The following is a 19939-nucleotide window of genomic DNA, read 5'->3' on the forward strand; positions in this document are numbered from 1 at the left end:
TACAAAAGTGTGTTGCATTGTCTACTACAGAGGCAGAGTATGTAGTTGCCACTGAGGTATGCAAGGAGGCTTTATGGCTTTTACGTCAGGTGGAAGAGCTTGGCATCACAGAGGTACCTGTTCTCCATTGTGATAGTCAGAGTGCTATCATGCTAGCACGGAACCCTGTCTTTCATGCAAAGACAAAGCACATATAGGTGAAGTACCACTTCATTGGAGATGCTCTTGATAGCAAGAGCATTGAGCTTGTCAAAGTGCATACAGATGATAACCCTGCAGACCTTCTCATGAAGGGTCTTCCAGGAGAGTGGTTTACTCATTGCCGACAGATGATGGGAGTTGGATATATATATTTATTTCAACTTTGTACATACTTAGACTTAGCTGATTCTTTTGTCCTCTTAAGGCACATTGCCTTTAGGTGGGAGGTTGTTGGGAATAAAGGACCATCGTGCCTTTTATATGTGCACGGGTGTGAACACACCCTTAGCACATTGTACTTTCATATGTATATCTATCTAAAATCTAAAGTGGTACTCTTGTCATTGTACCGAAAAACGTGTTCACTCTCTACTCTGCTCACTCGCACTCTCTGTCTCTCTCACTGGGCGTAAGGTCTGTCTACCTCGATCTCCGTACCTATCCTTTCCCTACACAAGCCGCATAGCGGTCATTCAAGTGTGCCCAATGCTGGGATGCTAAGTCGAAATGCTGAAGTTGAGAGTATAACTCAAGCAACAACCCCCCTTGTATAAGCTCAACAATAGCGGAGGTATTATAAGCCTTCCATGAGCGAACGACCTTGTATGGAACAAGGGAGGGATTAGGATGGATATGATGCAGACGGCAATGTAGGAGAGAGAAAGACTAAAAACGTAGGTACATGAGGAGAGAGAAAATCTGCACAACAACTATTAGATACAAACACAGTACATAGTGGTGAGAGAATGTCAAGGCGGCAGCCAGAAAACTAAAATGCAGCATTTAGAGGAGAGAGAAGATGACAACGATAACTGCCTTGGTGGTGATAGCAACAAACAGGCATGGAAGGCTGGAATTGAGCGCCTGATGGTAGCAGATGGCTGGTGGAAGCTCTGACCACGATGTCCTATGGAATGGGGTGTGGATAGCAGAGTTATGGCTCCTAAAACCTGCAAAAAATGAGATTAAGGGAGAGTGGTAGGCTGCATGCCTACTTATGGAAAGTTTGGTGCTCCCAAATTAGGGTTTTGCATGTGGGACTTAGTAACTCTCTAGGATTGTGTTTCTTTTTAAAATGAGAGGTTTTCTTCATTAATTAAGCATGTTTTGGGGTTGTTTATGTTAGCTAATGCATATATAGCTCAACAAATATAATCTCTAAGATTTGTCAATCTGTGCTTATATGCGTGTGACAGTCCGCAAAATTTGTCAAAGGATAAACCTTTTGAAAAGAAATGTGGTTTCTGTAAAAAAAAAAAAAAAAAAAAAACTGACCTCCGTTGACTGGAAAAGCTGTCATTGCCGGACAGCTCTGCGTGATTTGCGCTGAACCTGCAACCAATGACCTGTGATTGATTGTGACCTGCAACTTGCCTGTGACTTGCGCCTGGTTTGCATGTTGTGTGTGACCTATAGACTGATCAGAATTGAAGGTGATTTGCTGCTCTCTACACATGGGATGAGCTAACACAGCTCGAGCGAACTCCGGGAAGTGTGCTCTCAATGATCGACGCTTTGATACCAGTTTGAAGAGCCTGATGCACAATGGAGATGTGATGGTCAGCGAGGCTATGGAAGAGAGAGAGAAAACATGAGCAGCAGTGAGAGTAGAGAGTGAGAGAGGTGCACGATGTGTGGGTACAATAGAGTGTACCTCTTTTAGGTTTTTTTGAGAAGTACAAGTGCTATGGGTGCATTCACACCGGTGCACATATGAAAGGCACGGTGGCTCTTTATTTTGGAACACTCTATTTAGAGCATGCATTTCGTTTTTAGTCGGTTTTAGGTGTGTTCATATTGGTCGAGTTATTTAACAGCCCAGCACATTCATTTTTCAGTAGAGGGGGCCGTGTTTACACTGGCCCAATGGGGTGATCAACATTCCTTGATTGCGACAACATTTTACGATTATTCTATTGAAGAGGCAGCTCTATTTAGAGCATTCATTCCTTTTTTAGTTGGTTTTAGGTGTGTTCACATTGGTTGACTTATTTTCCAGCTTAGTGCATTCCTTGTTGAGTGGAAGGGGGCTGCATTTACATTGGTAGGATGGGGTGATCAACATTCCTTGATTGTGACAACATTTTGTGATTATTCTATTGATGTTGTCAGGTTGGCCAGCATTTATGGCACTTTTGATGTTGTAGTCGTGGTCAGTTTCAAGCATTTATGGCTATTTATAGCCTGCTTCAACTTTGCTGTTCATTCAATCAGTCATTCATAGATTATCTTCTATAGGTTTCAGCAAAATCCGGCATTCAGGGATTCTCCTCAGTCTTCTCGTGCTGTCCTCCATCGTCAGCCTTATCTGGTGCCCTCACTAATGCCTTGGGCTGAATGCAGGGACTGATCAGTCCTGTTTGTATTCAACATCCTCTTGGAGTTTAGTGCAGATTTTCTTCTTCCATTCTCTTCTTTCATTGCAGTCTTTCTCTTCCCTTCTCTCTACATGTTTGTGTTTCCTCTTTTGTTGCACTCTTATAGAGCCACCAAAACTAAGGCATGCATTACAACAAAATTATCATGCATTAGTGCCTAATTTAATTGCATTACAACCCCAAAGAGGTTTATTTATTAAAAAGCCATTTATTTTATTTAGTTGGATGAATGCCAAAAAGTTCCCTAAAAGAGTACATGTTATGGGCATTCATTCCAGCTCTCCGATCATTCTTTTCACTTTGTCATTCTAACTATTTCACTCTTCCTTCCCAAGTGTTCCCTCTCCATTCTCATCTTGATCAAGCTGCCCATACCCCTCGCAAAAGCTGTTGCCCAGCCAAAAGTGATGCTGCTTTGCTGTCGAACCTGCCACCCAACTCCTAGATGTCGCTTCCTTGACTTGGAGGACAATGCCAACTGCTAAGAAGACACCGTTAGCTTATTCCTTTTGTTTTGGTGCAGTGACCAGTCCAGCCACATCATCATCTGCTCAGGCTACCGCTGCCTGTGTTTTCACTTGGCAGGATGTGTTTTGCTGCAGTGGACTGACTGCCGACATGATCATGCTCTTCCTCAATGCTGGTTGTGGAGCTGTGTTTCAGCCAGCAGGCCTTGTGTTTCACTGTTCAGAGTCATCATTGACAACTTGGAGATAGGACTGTATTTCACTCCCTCCACTAGGTGCCCATCTGCCCGGGCTGATACTGCATGTGTTTTCCACTTTACACATGATGTGTTTTGGTGTAGTGGGTTGGCCATTGACATGGTCATCATTTCCCTCATTTGCTGATGGTGGAGCTGTGTTTCAGCCAGCAGACCTTTTGTTTTGCCGCTCCCAATTATCATTGGCAACGGGTTGATAGGAGGACTACATTTCCCTCCCTCACTATTGTCCACATCATTGCTTTTTCTGCTTGATGTCTTCTTGAACATCCTATTACCTCGAGGAGTGTGTTTTAGTCCTGCCACATCCCTCCACTGGTGTTGCTGGCCTTCATCAACTAGACATTGTGTTGAGCTAAGAAATGCATTCCATGCTGATTGGCCATTTAAATTGCCCCAAAACAAGCTTAATTTAATGAAAACCCTAAAATGGGAAGTGGTAAGATAGAGTTCAATGAAACCTTAATTTGGGAGGGTCCGTCCTCATCTATAAATAGATAGGCTGCCCCCATTCAGTTCCATCTCTCTTCGATGTAGGTTCTCGCTCTTTAGAGGAGCTTTCAGTCATCTGTCTTTTGCGTTTGCACCTCTAGTGTGTAGGCGACATTTGGCAGCTCATCTCCCTCATCAAGCGACCTTCTGTTGTTGCGTTTGGACCTCTCCATCACCTAGCAGCAGTTGGTAATTGCATCTATAGCTTGTGTATAGTGTCTTTCTCTCTAGAGGCGACAACTTCCTCCATCAAGTGACAACTCCTCTACATTAGGCGACAATCACTAGCCCTCTTTCACACCTGTCCAACGTGCATTTGGTGCTCTGGGCCCTCCTGACACCTGCGTTTGTTGCATCCTTTGCATCCTACACTTTGACTGGTGGTCAGAGACTTGGGATCCATCACCGGTGGATGTCACTCTTTGACACACTGCTTTGCCCTTGGGCACACTGTATACTTTTACATTCATTTACAACATTCACTGCCTTCAGAGTTGTGTTCTTTCTATCCCTTCTTCTATTTGTGTTTAGGTTTCTGCGTTTGAGTTTTGAGTTTTGTGTTTAGGGTTTGAGTTTTACTTTCTGTGTTTCTGTTTGTTTCGTTGTGCTTCTGTCATGGTTGTACACTCTGTGTTTCCTCAGTGCAAACCCTAGCGGTGCCTCCATAGCCTCTCTTCACTCATTGCAATCATCTCTTTGCTTTAGTCGTTTGATGGAATTTGTTGGATGCTTTTTGGGCATTTGGGAGGGTGCTTGAGTGGGCACTTGGGCAGCATTTTGGCTTACTTGATGTCTCAGACCTCACTCCTCAGCCTATGTATAAAAGCCTCCTCTCACTCTACATCACATCCCATTGCAAGCTTGCATTGTGTAGAGAGGACATTGGAGGCACTCTTGTGGTTTGGCGTTGCCCATGTGGTTTGTATTTTTCGTTCTCATGCTTTGGTATATGGATTCCATGGCCCATTTCTCTGTTCTCCAAGCTCATATGTTCTTACTTCCCTTGTTCATTTCGTTGGGTCTTCCTAGTTGCTCTATTGCTTGCATTGCAGATCTCATTATCAGTTTGTATCAGTTGACTAAGTTCTTGGGTTTGAGTGTGGTTTTTTTGCTGCTGTGACTGTTATTTCGCATCCGGTACATACTGATTTGCTGTTGTAGAGGCTGCTAAAACCCATGTTTTGCTGCTGCAAGCTGTCATTGTTTCAGCTAGGGGACCAACCTTCCTGCTAGGTGACCTACTTTTAATGCTGGAAGTCATGTATTCACCATGTGATTGCTGAATAGCCTGCATTTTTACCTCATAACCCTGCGCTTTGAGTATGCTGCAGCTGCTTTTGTCTGCCTCTTATTGCAGTCACCTACTGGCTTTTGACTTCCTCACCTTTGTGGTTCATGGCTGGTGACATAATCTGATCACAATTTCACTTAAGAGAGCGTTCATGTGTGTCAGTTGTCTTGTTTATATACTCTACTTACTTCACCCTTTGATCCTGTCTATTGTATGCTTTATGCTTTTGAATTACAAGCTTGAACAGTTGCGCCTTTGATTTTGATTTATTGCGGGTAAGTGGTGCCCTAGGTACTCTCTCATACCCTTTACTTCTATCTTCATTGCATAATTCAATTGCTCCTTCAATACTGGCGACAAGCTCAAAGGCCCTAACTATTTGACTTGGAGTGCAGTTATGAAATCTTGGTTTGCATAGAAGTGGTTATGGTACCTTGTTTTGGGATCGACCCCTCGCCTTGAACAACCATCTCCTCTATGGTTGGGACGAATATGACTTTTCTCTAGGAGCATTCCTCAATTGGGATATAGATGATGCAAAAGCACAATTGGCATGTGTTTGATGTTTCTCAAAGGAACTCCTTCTGGCGGTCACCTCCTGTGGGACATCTTTCAAGGTGTGGGCTAAGCTCCAACTCATATAAGAGGCTCCACATCCATGTGGGCTGGCACACTTTATGCTTAGCTTTGGATCATCTAGTCCGAGCCCACTGGCACTATCCAATTATTCATTCTTTGAGTGACCAAGATTTAGGACTAGCTTTGTAACATGTAGATTGCCCTATCCAAAGCTCATTTGGTGGGGGCTATACTATATGTACTTGCTTCCGAGTATGATGATATGGCAAATGTCTTACAAGCTCAAATGTAAGGACTGAAGTAAGTTTTTAGCAAATGACTTTTATTGTTTTTGGAACATGAGTTTGCACTTGGGTTACAAGGGAGATTGCCATCTCATTTGAGTAGCATCCATGGTTGAGCGTTGCATGCTTTAGAGAGGGGTGATATGAGAAGAAGAACAATAAGCAGCAATGCTAGTTTTATGGCAAGAAGATGCGTATTGAAAAGGACTGCACGAAGCAAGTTGTTGTGTGGAAGAAGCAGCAGAAAGCCAAGGATGCTTGGAATTATTCATTGCCTTTAGATTTTGACATGGATTTCAGCCATGCAGGCAAAGGTGTTGGCCTCATCCATATCTTGAATGTGACTTTCTATATACATCGACTGAAGTCTGACAGGTTTCAAATTTTAGAGCTGGTTTGCCTTTTAGGTTTAGTGTGTCCATTTTGGCCAGTTGTGTTTTGGGCAGACACCTCTAGCCACCCAAACATTTAAGTTCATACTTAGGGTTCTCTATATGTAGGATACAATGTGTTCTCTATCTTGCCTTTTGGACTAGACATTAGATGGTGCATTTTTTTTTCTCTCTTAGCAACTCCTCACCACTACTACATGCAGTAGCATGTGGACGCTGCATCTATGCTCTTCAACATTTTTGTCTTTTTCTTGTGTGTTACTCCATTCACTACTATTCTAAAGAGGCCTTGTTCATCCTTACATTGAGTTCATTGGCTTCATCTATACTCTTCCATATTTTTGTCTTTTACTCGTGTGTGACTCTATTCACTACCATGCTGATAAGGCTAAGGTCAACAAAGTTATAGACTTGAGTCATTGAGTATGTGTGACAATAGGCTAAAGCCAAGTAAGTTGATCACGCGGTAGGCATGCAATAAACTTGCCAATGTATGACAAAACTCGCTATAAATTATATTGTGCAAAGGGTGGAAACTTGGAGATGAATCGATAGCTGTCATCCACATTTTTCTCATCTTCTGTTTACTAAGACCTAATCCAGGAGATTAGATTAGCAAGCTTTACACCAATGTATCAAGTTTTCACAAGGTTGTGATTCATTGTGCTGCATGAAATATTTTATTTGGAGAAGGTAAATGTTGCCACATTAGATTAGAGGTACACTACATTTTCACCAATTGAGAGTATCGTTATCCTCAATCATAATACTTTTGAACACGAAAACATTCACATGGTTGTTGAAGCATCTATTGTGGAGCTTGGATTTAATGAATAACGGAAAGATGATGTCGACCTGTGGTGGAGGCGTGAAAGCAGCATCTATTGAATCTTTTGTTGAAGTACCCACATAAATGAGCAAAAACAGGTCCATAGACCAAAGTACTTTGATCGGGAGCTTCACAATCTGCAAACTCAATGACCTTTAGAGTTTAGCGTGTTGGTCTTCTTTTAGATAGAAGATTGACGTGTAGGAGTTTTTGTTTGTTCTTGATCTTCTTTTTAGATAGAAAATTGACATGTAGGAGTTTTTGTTTGTTCTTGAGGATTTGACTATTGGTTCACAATGACAAAACTTCATGTAAAAAATTTGGATTCCTGGAGGACAGAGGCTTGGGGTTAAGAGAGGAGACCCTTTTAGGGATCTTAGCATGCAACCCAAGAGAGTGGGTGTAGAGAGATCGTTTTTAGGAGGAGACAGGACACATGTCTATGTTTGTTTATATTATCACTGTTAGAAAGGATAAACTAAGTTTGTAGGGTCCACATTTCTCTTTGGTTATATATTTGAGGAAGGATGGTCCAAATGAGCAGGATCTGAGCCTCCAGCAGTAGCATCCCATTGATATGGCCAGAATTTTACTTAGGTGGGACCCCAAAGAGTGGGTGTAGAGAGACCCTTTTTTGTTGTATGACCACACTTTTCTTTTCGGTTATAAAATGAGGCAGGAGGGTCGAGATGTGCAGCATTTGAGCCTCCAGCAATAGCACTGCATTGGTTTTGCCAGCACATAATCAAGCCTATTCTTACTTGAAAACATGTTACTTTGTTCACACTTACAAAAGGGGTCGCATGCCACTCAATGCCTCACAGATTTGTTGAGGAGATTGGAGAATAGCTTTGACTCGGCAAGACAAATTTGTATTTTTGGTTAAGAGCCTATTGATGGGGACAGGGCTTGTTCATGGAAGGATTCTGACCCTGTGGTCTAGATGTAGGGTGGTAGAGGACACTCACAGACATCACCTCTGGGATTATCCCAAACCTTAAAGAGGTCTGAAGGAGGGGCGTCCATAACAGTGCTCAAGCCATTGATGAACAAATGATAGTTCCTTGAGGATCAGCATGAGGCAATGAGAATATCCAAGGGGTATCTCTTGCCAGTTTAGGAACCTAATGGGGTACGATACTTGTCCAAAGAAGGGGCTTATTATTATTGCACGATACATTTGGATGGCCAGAGATGGATGGGACAAGCTTCATGGGAGAGGAGACAAGAGTTTTCCCTAGGTACTTAAGGTTCACATTCGGCTGAAAAATAGAGCCAAAAACCGCATAGAGCAGAATTCAGATGGTTTTGAAAAAAAAAAGGTAGGACAATCTCCCAGGCTGGCTCCTCTGGAGGGAAGGTGTCTTGTAGAATGGGGTGAATATGTAATCAATACCTAGGAGTATACAGCCAATACCTGTAAGCAAGATTGTGTAAGATGATACTGTGGTTCTGATAGTCTTTACTTCGCGTGGAGAATTTTTTTTTCAAATCAGTGCAAGTGCATTTCTAGGAAGGCCTGTTAACTATGCTTAAATTCAAACTGTCTTTGATTTCACCATTTCAGTTTATATATTGGAACCTACTTTGCTAATGGCTTTGATTCTTGTGACTGATGGAAACAGAAATATTGCACTCTGACATGCTCAGGTTTGATGGAAGCACTTTCTTTGCTGGACGAAATGTTGGAGCTTTCCAAAGAGAACCCACAATTACGGCCCAAGTCACACGTCTTTTTATCAGTTATGCGAGCATTTGCTGAAAATGGTCAGGTTGATGTTGTAGAACGTCTCCGGGCTGATATGGTTCCCTTAGCAGCTGGGAATGTCTTGCCTCAGTATCGAGCAGAAGCAGATGAACTACTGTTTGAGGCTGCTGTAAATGCTGGAAAGGTTAGTAATTGAGCTTGCAGTGGACATCGTTTTGTTCAGGAAAGATTTATTTATTTATTTATTTTTTCTCTATTGATGTGTACACCATGGAATCACTCGCCATATTACTCTTCTAAAAGAACTATGTGCAGTTCACAACATTGAGTATGTTAGCATATGGTTTTTTATGTCCTAGTATGGATTGGCAAGGAAGCTCCTTAAAGACATGAAAGGTCTCAAAAAGGGTATGCAACTAAGCAGTCGTGCTTACTCGGTAAGCTAACAATCAACATGTTCTGTTTCATCTTTTGACTTGATTGAAGGTCTGGCACATGAACTGACTGGCCTTCTTCTTTAATGTAGGTGCTTATTCGGTTGGAACTAATTTCGAATTTTTCCAATCTTTTTAGACCTTATGTTCTTCAAGAAAGGGTGACGTTCTTACATATCCTACTTCAAAACCAACCCACTTTTTGCATCTATGAGTTTCCCGAAGTATTTGTAATGAGGAGGTGATGCAAGATGCAGCAGTCATGAGGGAGTAGGATCATTTGAACTTTACAAGTTTTTGCAACTCAAAAGTGGTTTCAGGGCTAGACTACATAGAAGTGATTGCTTGTTTGAGAGACGCCAGAATGATGTTGTATGCTTTTCCTGTCAGGTTATTTGTAGCTTGAAGTTGTCTAGGGGCCTTTAAACATCTTGAATCAGGGATGGCATCCAGCTCAGTGGGTGTTTGTGCAAATTTTTGACATATTGCTATTGCTTACACATTGGTGCTGAAAATGCCAAGTTAGCCAACCAAGCTGTCATCATTTTACAACCTGACATTGCAAGAAAAATTTGATGCAGTGCATTGGGTCCAAAACGTGCAGATCACTTAGAAGATGCGTTTTGACCACAAACTATCTCAGCCACAATGTGACAATGCAAGGGATCCAGGGACAGGGTTTGCTATTGAGTGTATTACCATGTGCTATTCTATTCATCCTATACTGGTCCGCATGTTTAATATCACAAGGTGCATTCGAAACAGTAAACAATGCTTGGTGGGCCAAGCCTTTGATGATGGTTCTTTACTTCTCTCTCAAATTTGCCAGACTTTTCGAGAGTGTGCATGGGTATGTTGCAATTATGTGGGACGCTTGCAGTGTGCATATAAGTTTTGAGGAAAGTGAGAGTTAATACGTTTGGAGGAATATAAATGGCATTGGCTGCTATAGCTGGGGAAATGGTGTCTATAACATATTACTCTTCATTTATTCAATTGGTTGGCACATCTCATTGAAATAGGAATAGTGGTGGGCAGCAAAAGGATAAAAGGGTTTTTGCTTTTGCTTGGTTTTTGGCTCCTGACCAGTCATAAATGTACCTGCCAGGCAGGCATGGATATATTAAACAACAAATTTGGTGAGTTACATAATTCACGTGTTAGTACCAGATGACACTACTTCATGCTAAGCCTGAAACCTGCAATTGAGTTGTAGAGGGTTGCTCAGCAAAAGTGTGCCTCTTTATAGATGTTGTTCAGCTCAAAAGGTCTTGCATGACACCAGATCAGTGATTAGTCTTTTTTTCCCTGCTGGGAGAGTGTCATGTACAGTGTACCCTTGATCTACAACAATCAGATGTACAAGAGGCTGTCTGGCCAGCATGCAAAAGCCATATTCACCATGGGTCAAAACAAAACCCAAAAAAAGTAAATAGAGTGAAATCAGGAAAGAGAAAATTTGCTGAAGCCCTTGAACATTAACAATTCCTACACCATCACACCTGAGTAGGGATTGTAGTTGTGCGAATAATCTGTTATCATGGAGCAGCCAAATTGTGGATGTCAACCCCTGCTGATAACATAGAAGCCACTTGCCACAGCAATAAGTATGCCTCCAAAAAGAACTCTCCAGATAAAAACCTTGCCCTGATATGGGATCTTTGACTTTCATATCTGCAGCAATCTCACACACCATTTTGTGTGTCCATCTCTACATGACCACACCTTGGTAGCCTTTTCAGTAAGCCATTATTTATTCTCTATCATCTTATGGTACATTGAAAATTGTGGAAAGTCATCAGGGTGGGTGAAATCCCAATCTTGTCAAGGATTAGAGCCCTAAACATTAGCAAGAGGAATATGCTGCCCAATTTTCTCCTTCAACCTAGACTACACCTGTCAATGATTTCTAGGTATGTGGAAGTATTGTTGCGGACGGCAAAAAGAATAAAGTCTTGAGGAATATTTGAAATTTCCACTGGCCTGAGACCTAGTTGTGCCATTGTATTTAATGTCTTTCTGAACAATGATTTAGCCAGCCAATGCTGTAACCTAGAAACAACCAACACTTCAGCTTGCAAGGAATTGGCATTTTGTTTGGACTCTGGTGGGCACTGCCAAGTACAAGACAAGAGATCATGCCAAGAAGAGATCAAGTGTGATAGCAAAACCAACTGATATATTATTCCTTCAGTAGAATTGAAACTATGCCACCAAGATGCTTGGATACTTGTATTGCCATGACAAAACCCCACCTTAATAAAAGATTTCACATTATCCATCAATGGGTGCTGCATCAAACAAATGCCATGTAAGGGAGCTAATAGAAAAGCCACCATTTGTTTCTTGACATCCAAAATTGCAGCCCCACCCATATGCTTTGGAGTAGTGACATGGTTCCAAGACACCCAAGTTTGACCCTAACAATTTTCTTGTTTCTTCCAGAGTGTAGATCAAGTTCGTTGCTCCAATTCATCCAAGGATTTTTGAGTCCAAGGGAGCACTGGTAGGAAGAATTAAATCATAGTAATCATAACAGTTCGTGTCACTTTGAGATGAACATGCAATGGCCAGCCTTGAGATTTCTAGTATACAAGTTTATCCCTTGTACAACTTGACATCCAATGCAATAAATTTTTAGATGCAAACTCCACCCCGAATGGGATAAGCCAGATGTCTTAGAATCACCCCTCTAGGAACAACCCTACCTTGCTATCCCAAGTTAATCAAATCTCTTTTCGTATTGCTCATTGAGAATTGATTTTTGCATACTAATATGCAATCTTTATGCTAGCCCAAGCAACCATATCCTTGGCCACATCATTTTTCCAGCCATCAGCCAATGATTGACGAATGAACTTTAACTAGGAAGGGTGAGATCAACAACTCGTCTAGTAAACTCAACATTGAATGAGTGACCAGAGCAAACAATAAAGATCTGTGAGTGCACTTTGTCACAAAGAAAGAGAGGGAAATCTCTTCAGATACCCCTCCATTAAGCACAATTTGTGCAGTCCCACCTTAATTGATAGTATGTAAGACATTAGTCATGTGATGGCCAAAACCCCTAGTAGCCATTAGCTCTTGTAAAAAAGACCAATTGACAATAATATCTAGCCCAAGCAAAGATCAAGCAACCATATCCTTGGCCACATCATTTTTCCAATCATCAGCCAATGATTTGTCAGAGTGCAGCGCCACACAACCTCGCATGTGGTGGAAGACGCGGCCCGATACTCCGCCTCAGTAGACGAAAGGGCTACCGTGGGCTGCTTCTTGCTACTCCAAGAAATAACACCTGCACCCAAAGTAAAGCAGTAACCTGTTGTAGACCGCCTGTGGTCCACGTCACCGGCCCAATCCGAGTCGCTCCAACCTGCAAGTACAAGATCTGACCCATCTGTCCCTGCGGGGTAATGAATCCCCAAATCAGACGTCCCCCTCAGATACCGAAGTATCCTCTGAGCAGCCTGCCAATGCACCGTCTTAGGTTCACTCATGAACCCTGCCAAGAGCCCAACAGCAAAACATAGATCAACCCTGGTGTTGAGAAGCCAAATCAAAGACCCTATCAACTGTCGATAGCGGGAAGCATCCGCCAAAGGAGAAGCTGAGTGGGAAGTGGCCTTCCAGTTCGGATCCATAGGAGTAGAGAGGGCCCGACAATCTTCCATCTCAAAAGACACCAAGAGCTCCTGTACATATCTCTGTTGGGAGAGAAAGATCCCCCTCTGAGACTGAAAAATCTCATGTCCTAAAAAGAAATGGAGTAGCCCCAAATCCGTCATCTCGAACGTCCGATGTAAAGCTGACTTTGTCTCCTGGACCTGCTGTGCATCATCACCTGTGACAATCAAATCATCAACATATAATACAAACAACACACAACCATCCTCGGAAGTGTGAACATACAGCTGCGGATCGGCCTTGGACCGCCGATATCCCAACTGAGTTTGGAGGAACGAATCAATCTTCTCGTTCCAAGCTCGCGGGGCCTGCTTGAGACCATACAGGGCCTTCTTCAACCTGTAGACTTTCCCATCGGAAGAACCAAAGCCAGGAGGCTGCTCAACGTAGATCTCCTCCTTCAAATCACCATTCAGGAAGGCCGACTTCACATCCAGCTGATAAACAGGCCATCTCCTATGGCCAGCCAAAGCAAGAACAGCTCTAATGGTTGCCATACGAGCTGTAGGGGCAAAGGTGTCATGACAGTCAATCCCTGGGCGCTGGGCAAAACCCTTAGCAACAAGGCGAGCCTTGTGCTTATCCAAAGTACCATCACTGAGATATTTGGTCTTGAAGACCCACTTGACTCCAATCACCTTCTTCTTCGGGGGGCGTGGCACAAGTGACCAAGTGCCATTCCTCTCAATAGCCTCCAACTCAGCTTCCATAGCTTTCTTCCATGGGGCGGACTGTAAAGCCTCCTTCACGGAGGTGGGCTCTCGATCCTGCATAACTCGGGACATCAAACAATAATTGGAGCACACAAGCTCCGAAGAATGTGCCTGGTGCCTCCGTGACCGCCGCGGACCATCCTGCGGTCCCCACTCCTCAGGAACCCCCTCGATCCCTGAATCACGGAGTGTGTCACGGGCCCAGCGAGGAGGAGGCCGAACCTCCCCTCGTCGTTCTCCATCAGTAGAAGACTCTGGAATGTCCACCGGTGGTAACTCCTCAGAAGGATCCGGTGGAATAGTAGACTCTGTGTCAGAAATAGAATCATAATCAAACGGCACAGGCTCCAGTGGAACTGTAGAAGGAGCCAAACTCTCCCCTGGATCTCCAAGAACGGGATGCTCCTCACCCGTTGAAGAAGCCGGAACCTCCACAAACCGCACATCACGGCTAGTATATACATCCCGCTTGACGGGATCATACAGTCGGTAGCCTTGGGACTGGGAGCTGTAGCCAACAAATACCTGTTTGCGGAAAGCCGCTTCGAATTTGTCACGGTGAGCTTTGGGAATGTGAACATAGGCATCACACCCAAAGACCCGAAAGTAAGAAACATCTGGCTTCGACCCAAAATATGCCTCAAATGGAGTCATCCCTTCCACGGCCGAAGTAGGAGATCGATTAAGAATGTGGACTGCAGTAGCCACAGCCTCGGCCCACAGAACCTGGGGGGTCTGTCGGTGCTCCATCATGGTGCGCGCCATCTCGATCACACTACGGTTCTTCCGTTCGAGAATACCATTTTCTTGTGGAGTATTCGTATTGGCAAACTCTTGGTGAATTCCTCTATCTGCACAAAACCGAGCAAATTCATTAGACACAAATTCACCTCCCTTGTCGGATCGCAAGGTCTTCAACTTCCGGCCTAATCGGTTCTCCTCAAAGAGAAGCCAATCCTTGAAGTGCGAGAAAGCTTCTGATTTTAGTGCCAAAAAGTAGGCCCATGTCATCCTGCTATAGTCATCCACGATCAGCATGAAGTACGAGCTCCCACGCAGGGACTCATTCCTCATAGGGCCACATAGATCCGTAGATACTAACTCCATCGGTGAAGTAGACCGCCGCGAAGCGGTGTGGGGAATGGCATCCCTATGCTGCTTCCCCTTTATGCAGGAGACACATGGCTGCTGGCTCACCACTATATCCGGCAACCCGCGAACAAGCTGTCCCCGTGACGCCTTCCGAAGATAGTCATAGTTCAGGTGACCAAACCTAGCATGCCATAATTCAGACTGTGACTGTGAGGTAAGAAGAATAGTAGAGAGGGCAGTGGAAGACTTCAGTTTGTAAATGCCGTTCTCCTCATATTCAGATGATAGAACCTTCCTCGATTCACGATCAAGGACTCGCACTGTAGAACTGTCAAACTCCACCAGAAGACCAAGGGAACAAATCTTATGGACTGAAAGGAGATGGTACCCCAAGCCTGGTACATGCAAAACCTCTGAAGTATGGGTGCCACCTCGTCCATCCGGAATAAGCTGCATCTTACCCCGACCTGCAATAGAAATTGAAGAGCTGTCTCCAATGAGAACCTGCCCACGCGATGGTCGCAGCTGGGCAACACCATCTGATGAAGGAGTCATGTGCCGTGAGGCACCACTATCAATAATCCACTCTCGAGATTGGGAAGCCGCCATCGCAGCATCAGAAGCATTCGGTGAAGCGTCCTCAATGACAACTAAGTGTAGAAATGCAGCTGATGAGGGTGCAGCCACCGCTCCAGAATCCTTGGTGTCCTTCTTCTTGGTGTCCTTCGAGTCTTTGTCAGGGCAATCCTTCTTCCAATGGCCAGTCTTTCCACAAATATGGCATGTGGAATCTTTGTCCTTGTCCTTCTCCTTGTCCTTCTTGGACTTGTTATCCCCCTTCTTCTTCTTTTGGTCCTTCCCCTTCTTCTGAGAGGCTTGACCTGTCAACGCCTCCGTCTTGGAAGCATTCTGTCCCTTTAACTGTTCCTCTTGGTCCAAGACCATAGGAACCAACTCCTCCCACCGAAGAGTAGACTCTCGCCCCGAAGCAATAAGGGCAGAGTAAAATGTACCGAATCGTGGCGGCAACTGGGACAAAAGTGTAATCGCCATGTCTTCGGAGGAGATCGGCTTCCCCGCATTCTGAACCTGCATCTGTAGCTGCCTTAGCTTGTTAATGTGTTCCCTTAGCGAAGAAGACTTATTGACGGACAAGGTCCGCATCTGAACCTCCAAAGAAACCCTCTTCATCAGGGTCATCCGATTGTACATTTGATCAAGCTCCAGCCATATCTCACGAGCCACCGTCAAGTGCTCGATGTGAGCGATCACGGCTGTAGTGCATGATAGAAAGAGAAAGGATCGAATCCTGGCATTCAATTTGTCCCAATGAGACTGGGCCCTGGCCAACTCCGCACGAGCATCGGAAGAGAGTTTGGACTCATCTCTTACCGAAGGCCGGTCAATATCTTCCTGTACCAACTCCGCCAAATCATAGGACTCCAGAATGGCCAACATCATAACGCGCCAAATGCGGTAGTTGTTGCCGTCGAGCTTCTGATCTGTAGGAAGAGCCGGTAGGACAGGCACCTTCCGGTCCATAATCGCCTGGAACTCCAGGTCCATCTCTGAAGACATCTTCACCTGCAATGCCTTCTCAAACGCAAAAGCAGCCCCCTCTGACTGAGTAGACTCAGCCTGCTAAGGCTCTTCAGCGTCCCGAAGCTCCTTCACCCGCCGGAGGCGATGAAAAAGCAAAACCTGCACTTTTAGGTTGAAAACTCAAACTTTCTCCGCGTCAAACAGCAGTAAACAGCAGCAAATCCACCACCTGTACTCCTTTCCTGTGCGCCCACACTCGTTTCAGCCTTGTTCCAAGGCGCAGCCCTCCTGTTTGCCCTTAAACGCAAAAAACGTAAATTTGTGTCGCGATGGAAACTCCACTTCAGGTTGATTCTGCGCTCAGTCAGCCCTCAAACACTGCTCTGATACCATGTCAGAGTGCAGCGGTGCTTAAGCGTAGGACTGAGAGAGAGAGAACGCAGAGAGAGAAGGGAGAGAAAGAGACAGTGTACACTGAAGATCTGCTGTATAAAGAATGCTGAATACAAAGATATACACGGGCGCAGTGTGCTGGACTGCGTGTCTCCACCTCGACGATGCGACCTGCTGTCCACCTCGAAGTCTGCTGCAGTCTGCACTATCTGCTGTCTGAAATCTGCGAACAGAGACAGAGATCTGCACGGCACCGGTCTGTAATCTGCGACAGAGAATGAATGCCAGACTGCTGAAAACGTCAGCAATAAATAGGCGAAAATCTGCCTAGAATGGGGCGCCAAAATAGGGCGCAGCCTGATAAAAATCAGCTGCAGGCAGTCGGACTGCCACGTGGCAGTCCGACTGTGCAGCTGGACTGTGCAGCTGCTGCCTGCCTGAAACCAGGCTATGATCTCTGACATGATTGACCAATGAACTTTAAGTAGGAAGGGTGAGATCAACAATGCTTCCATTTCAAGCAAACTCATCCAGTTACTTAGCATCGGGTGAGTGACCAAAGCAAACAATAAAGATTTGAGAGTGCATTTTGCCACAAAGAAAGAGAAAGAACAATCTCTTCGGATACCCCTCCATTAAGCACAATTTGTGCAGTCCCACCTTAATTGATAGTATGTAAGACATTAGTCATGGAATGGCCAAAACCCCTAGTAGCCATTAGTTCTTGAAAAAAAGACCAATTGATATAATCATAAGCTTTTTCTATGTCAAATTGAACCATTACCACTTCCTATCCAAATGCTTGTATGCAATCAATCCCCAATTGGACATTAAGGATATTTTGCAAATTATTTTGAGCTTTGATGTGTGTGTGTGTGTAATCGAGTGACTACCCTAGTGGCAAGCCACTTATTTAATTAACCCAGTGACCTGGGTAAATCTCCCTTTTTCTATATCTATACTAAATTGCCGTGTGCAATGAAATTGAACCCAAGACCTTCTGGTCACCAAGCGTCGAACTTAACCAATCGAGCTACATCTGTTTAGTCAAGTCTCTCTTTTTTTCTTGTAATTGGTCAACTCTCTCTCTCTCTCTCTCTCTCTAAGCATTTTTGATACCCATTTTGTTGTTGTCAGCAGTCATGTTTGTCATGCCTTGTCTTCTGTTGCGTGTGAGTCTTAGTCTAAGTCAGACGAGGACTTAGGAGCTCAGACTTGTCTGTCACTTGTTTTGACGGAGGATGTAGCTCATTCTAGAGTAGCCATTTCATTGCCATTCAGTGCATTTTCTCCTCTAGTCGAGCTTTTATGTGCATTTCCCGGGTAGTTTTTGCATACATCAGTGTGTCTCACCTGGTAGACATTGTCCACATTTACCGGGATTTTTTTGTGCCCGTTTGGCATTGTTACCAACATTAAATGCGGGTCGGCCATATTTTAGGCCCTAGATGTAGGTTGGCGAGTTTCTTAGGGGTTTGGCTATATATAGCCCCCAATTGGCTGGTTTTTGGCATTCTTCAATCTTCTTTTTGGAAGATGCACACTTTGACTCCCTCATCTTCCTCGGTCTTTGGTGTTGCCATCATCATTTGCTTGATCTGCTGCCCGCACTAATGTTGTGGGTTGTGTGGAGAGATTGATCAATCCTCTTTTTGTATTCAGCATTTGTTTCTTGTTGTGCAGATTTTTTTCTTCTTTTCTTGCAGTCTCTCTCTGTTCCTTCATCTTTGTGTTCGTGTTTCCTTTCCATTCTGCACTCTGACAATTGATGTGGTATTGATCATGGGCTCTCTCGAGAACTTGTAGAGACACATGGATGCATTGTAAGCATTTTGCATGGATAGGGGATTGACAGTGAACCTTTGAAACACTAAGGTGATAGTGTTTGATACCAAACAAGCTTGGGTGGCCAAAGCAGGGCATTAGTTTACTCTTGGAGGGGATATGGTTGAATATGCTAGATTCTATTATATTTGGGGTTCACATTTACAGGACCTACATTTTCATTTTGAGATGCAGTAGTTGCTAGGTTGGATAGAGATTATGAAGCACTTGGAGAACTTGAGGGGAAATTGTGTGTATGCTCAATTCCAAGAAGCCCAGACTAAATTGTGGTATTTTTATGCGTTGGTTACCTTATCTTTGCTATACACATCCGCAATATGGGGCCTAAGTCTTTGCAAAAAGACGTAGAAGGGTATTGAGAGGCCACTAGTGATGATGATTGCTGGCATGATACAAAGCAAACCAGTGGTACCCCATGAGGCTATTAGGGTAGAGATTGAAGCAACACTTGTGGTCACAGAGGCATTATTTTAGTCAATAGCTTGCTTGCAGAGGATATGCGAGCTCCCTAGATACAGATATCTACAATTGGCATTGTCTATATTTAGATCTCACTCTATAGAGCGGAATCAAGTTATTAGGTCACATATCATGAAGATTGATACAAATCATACATGGGTACATTCCCTAGAGCTAGTTGGCACGAAGATTGCACAATATTAGCACCATTTCTTACACTTGTTGGCAGAGGGACTTGTTGTTAGGCTAGTGTACATGGATGTCCACCTCACACCAGCTTAGGATTGAGACAAGATGGTATACACACACGCTTGAGGATGCATGCATTTGTAAGTTATGTGAACACACATGATTGTGTGTAAAATTGCATGTTTAGGTGTGAACACCTTTTACACCACTTGGCATTGAATAAGGGTCGAAGGTGTAGGTGGAGACCTTAGCCTATATATTCAGGCCCTATCACTTGTACTTTCATAACACACATATCTCATCTATCACTATCAATCTATCTTTTAGTTTGTGCTCTCTCTCTCTCCATGGAGTTCCATTTGCCATAGCTTGTTGGTCCATCTTCATGAGTTATACATCTAATAGTAGTATCAAAGCAAGAAGATACTTGCGGTCAGTATGGCCTCAATTAGTTGACACCAACGCTGGCCTTGCACCTCCGCCATGTTCGCCTGCTATTGCCATCACCACACTATGTGTGGGAGACAAGAAGAAGAAGAAGAAGTTTGCTGTAGCATCAGTCTTCTGCGCTGAATGCTATGCTTTAGAGCTCTATTTGTTCTCACTCACTTCTAGCCTAAGCTGTTGTCATCTGTGCAATCCTCGTCATCTCTTGCCCAGCTGTACCAAGTCACATCAAGTGTCACCAGTTGAGTATCCACCCAAGC

At 44.0% G+C, this 19939-nt stretch overlaps 1 protein-coding gene across 4 annotated transcripts in view; it reads left to right on the forward strand.

The window, feature by feature from the left end:
- The window catches only part of LOC148020388 (pentatricopeptide repeat-containing protein At5g10690-like), a 75765-nt gene that overhangs the window by 46907 nt on the left and 8919 nt on the right, over positions 1-19939 (forward strand). For all 4 annotated transcript variants that reach the window (XM_087700681.1, XM_087700682.1, XM_087700679.1 and 1 more), the window contains exons 9-11: positions 8821-9062; positions 9238-9315; positions 9405-9473. In XM_087700681.1, coding sequence (XP_087556807.1) covers positions 8821-9062; positions 9238-9315; positions 9405-9473 — 389 coding nt within the window. The remainder of the gene's footprint in view (positions 1-8820; positions 9063-9237; positions 9316-9404; positions 9474-19939) is intronic.

The sequence above is a fragment of the Lygodium microphyllum genome, chromosome 19 (assembly GCF_053477565.2).
Source record: "Lygodium microphyllum isolate KBCC chromosome 19, Lygodium_microphyllum_v1.1.10, whole genome shotgun sequence".
NCBI lineage: Eukaryota > Viridiplantae > Streptophyta > Polypodiopsida > Schizaeales > Lygodiaceae > Lygodium > Lygodium microphyllum.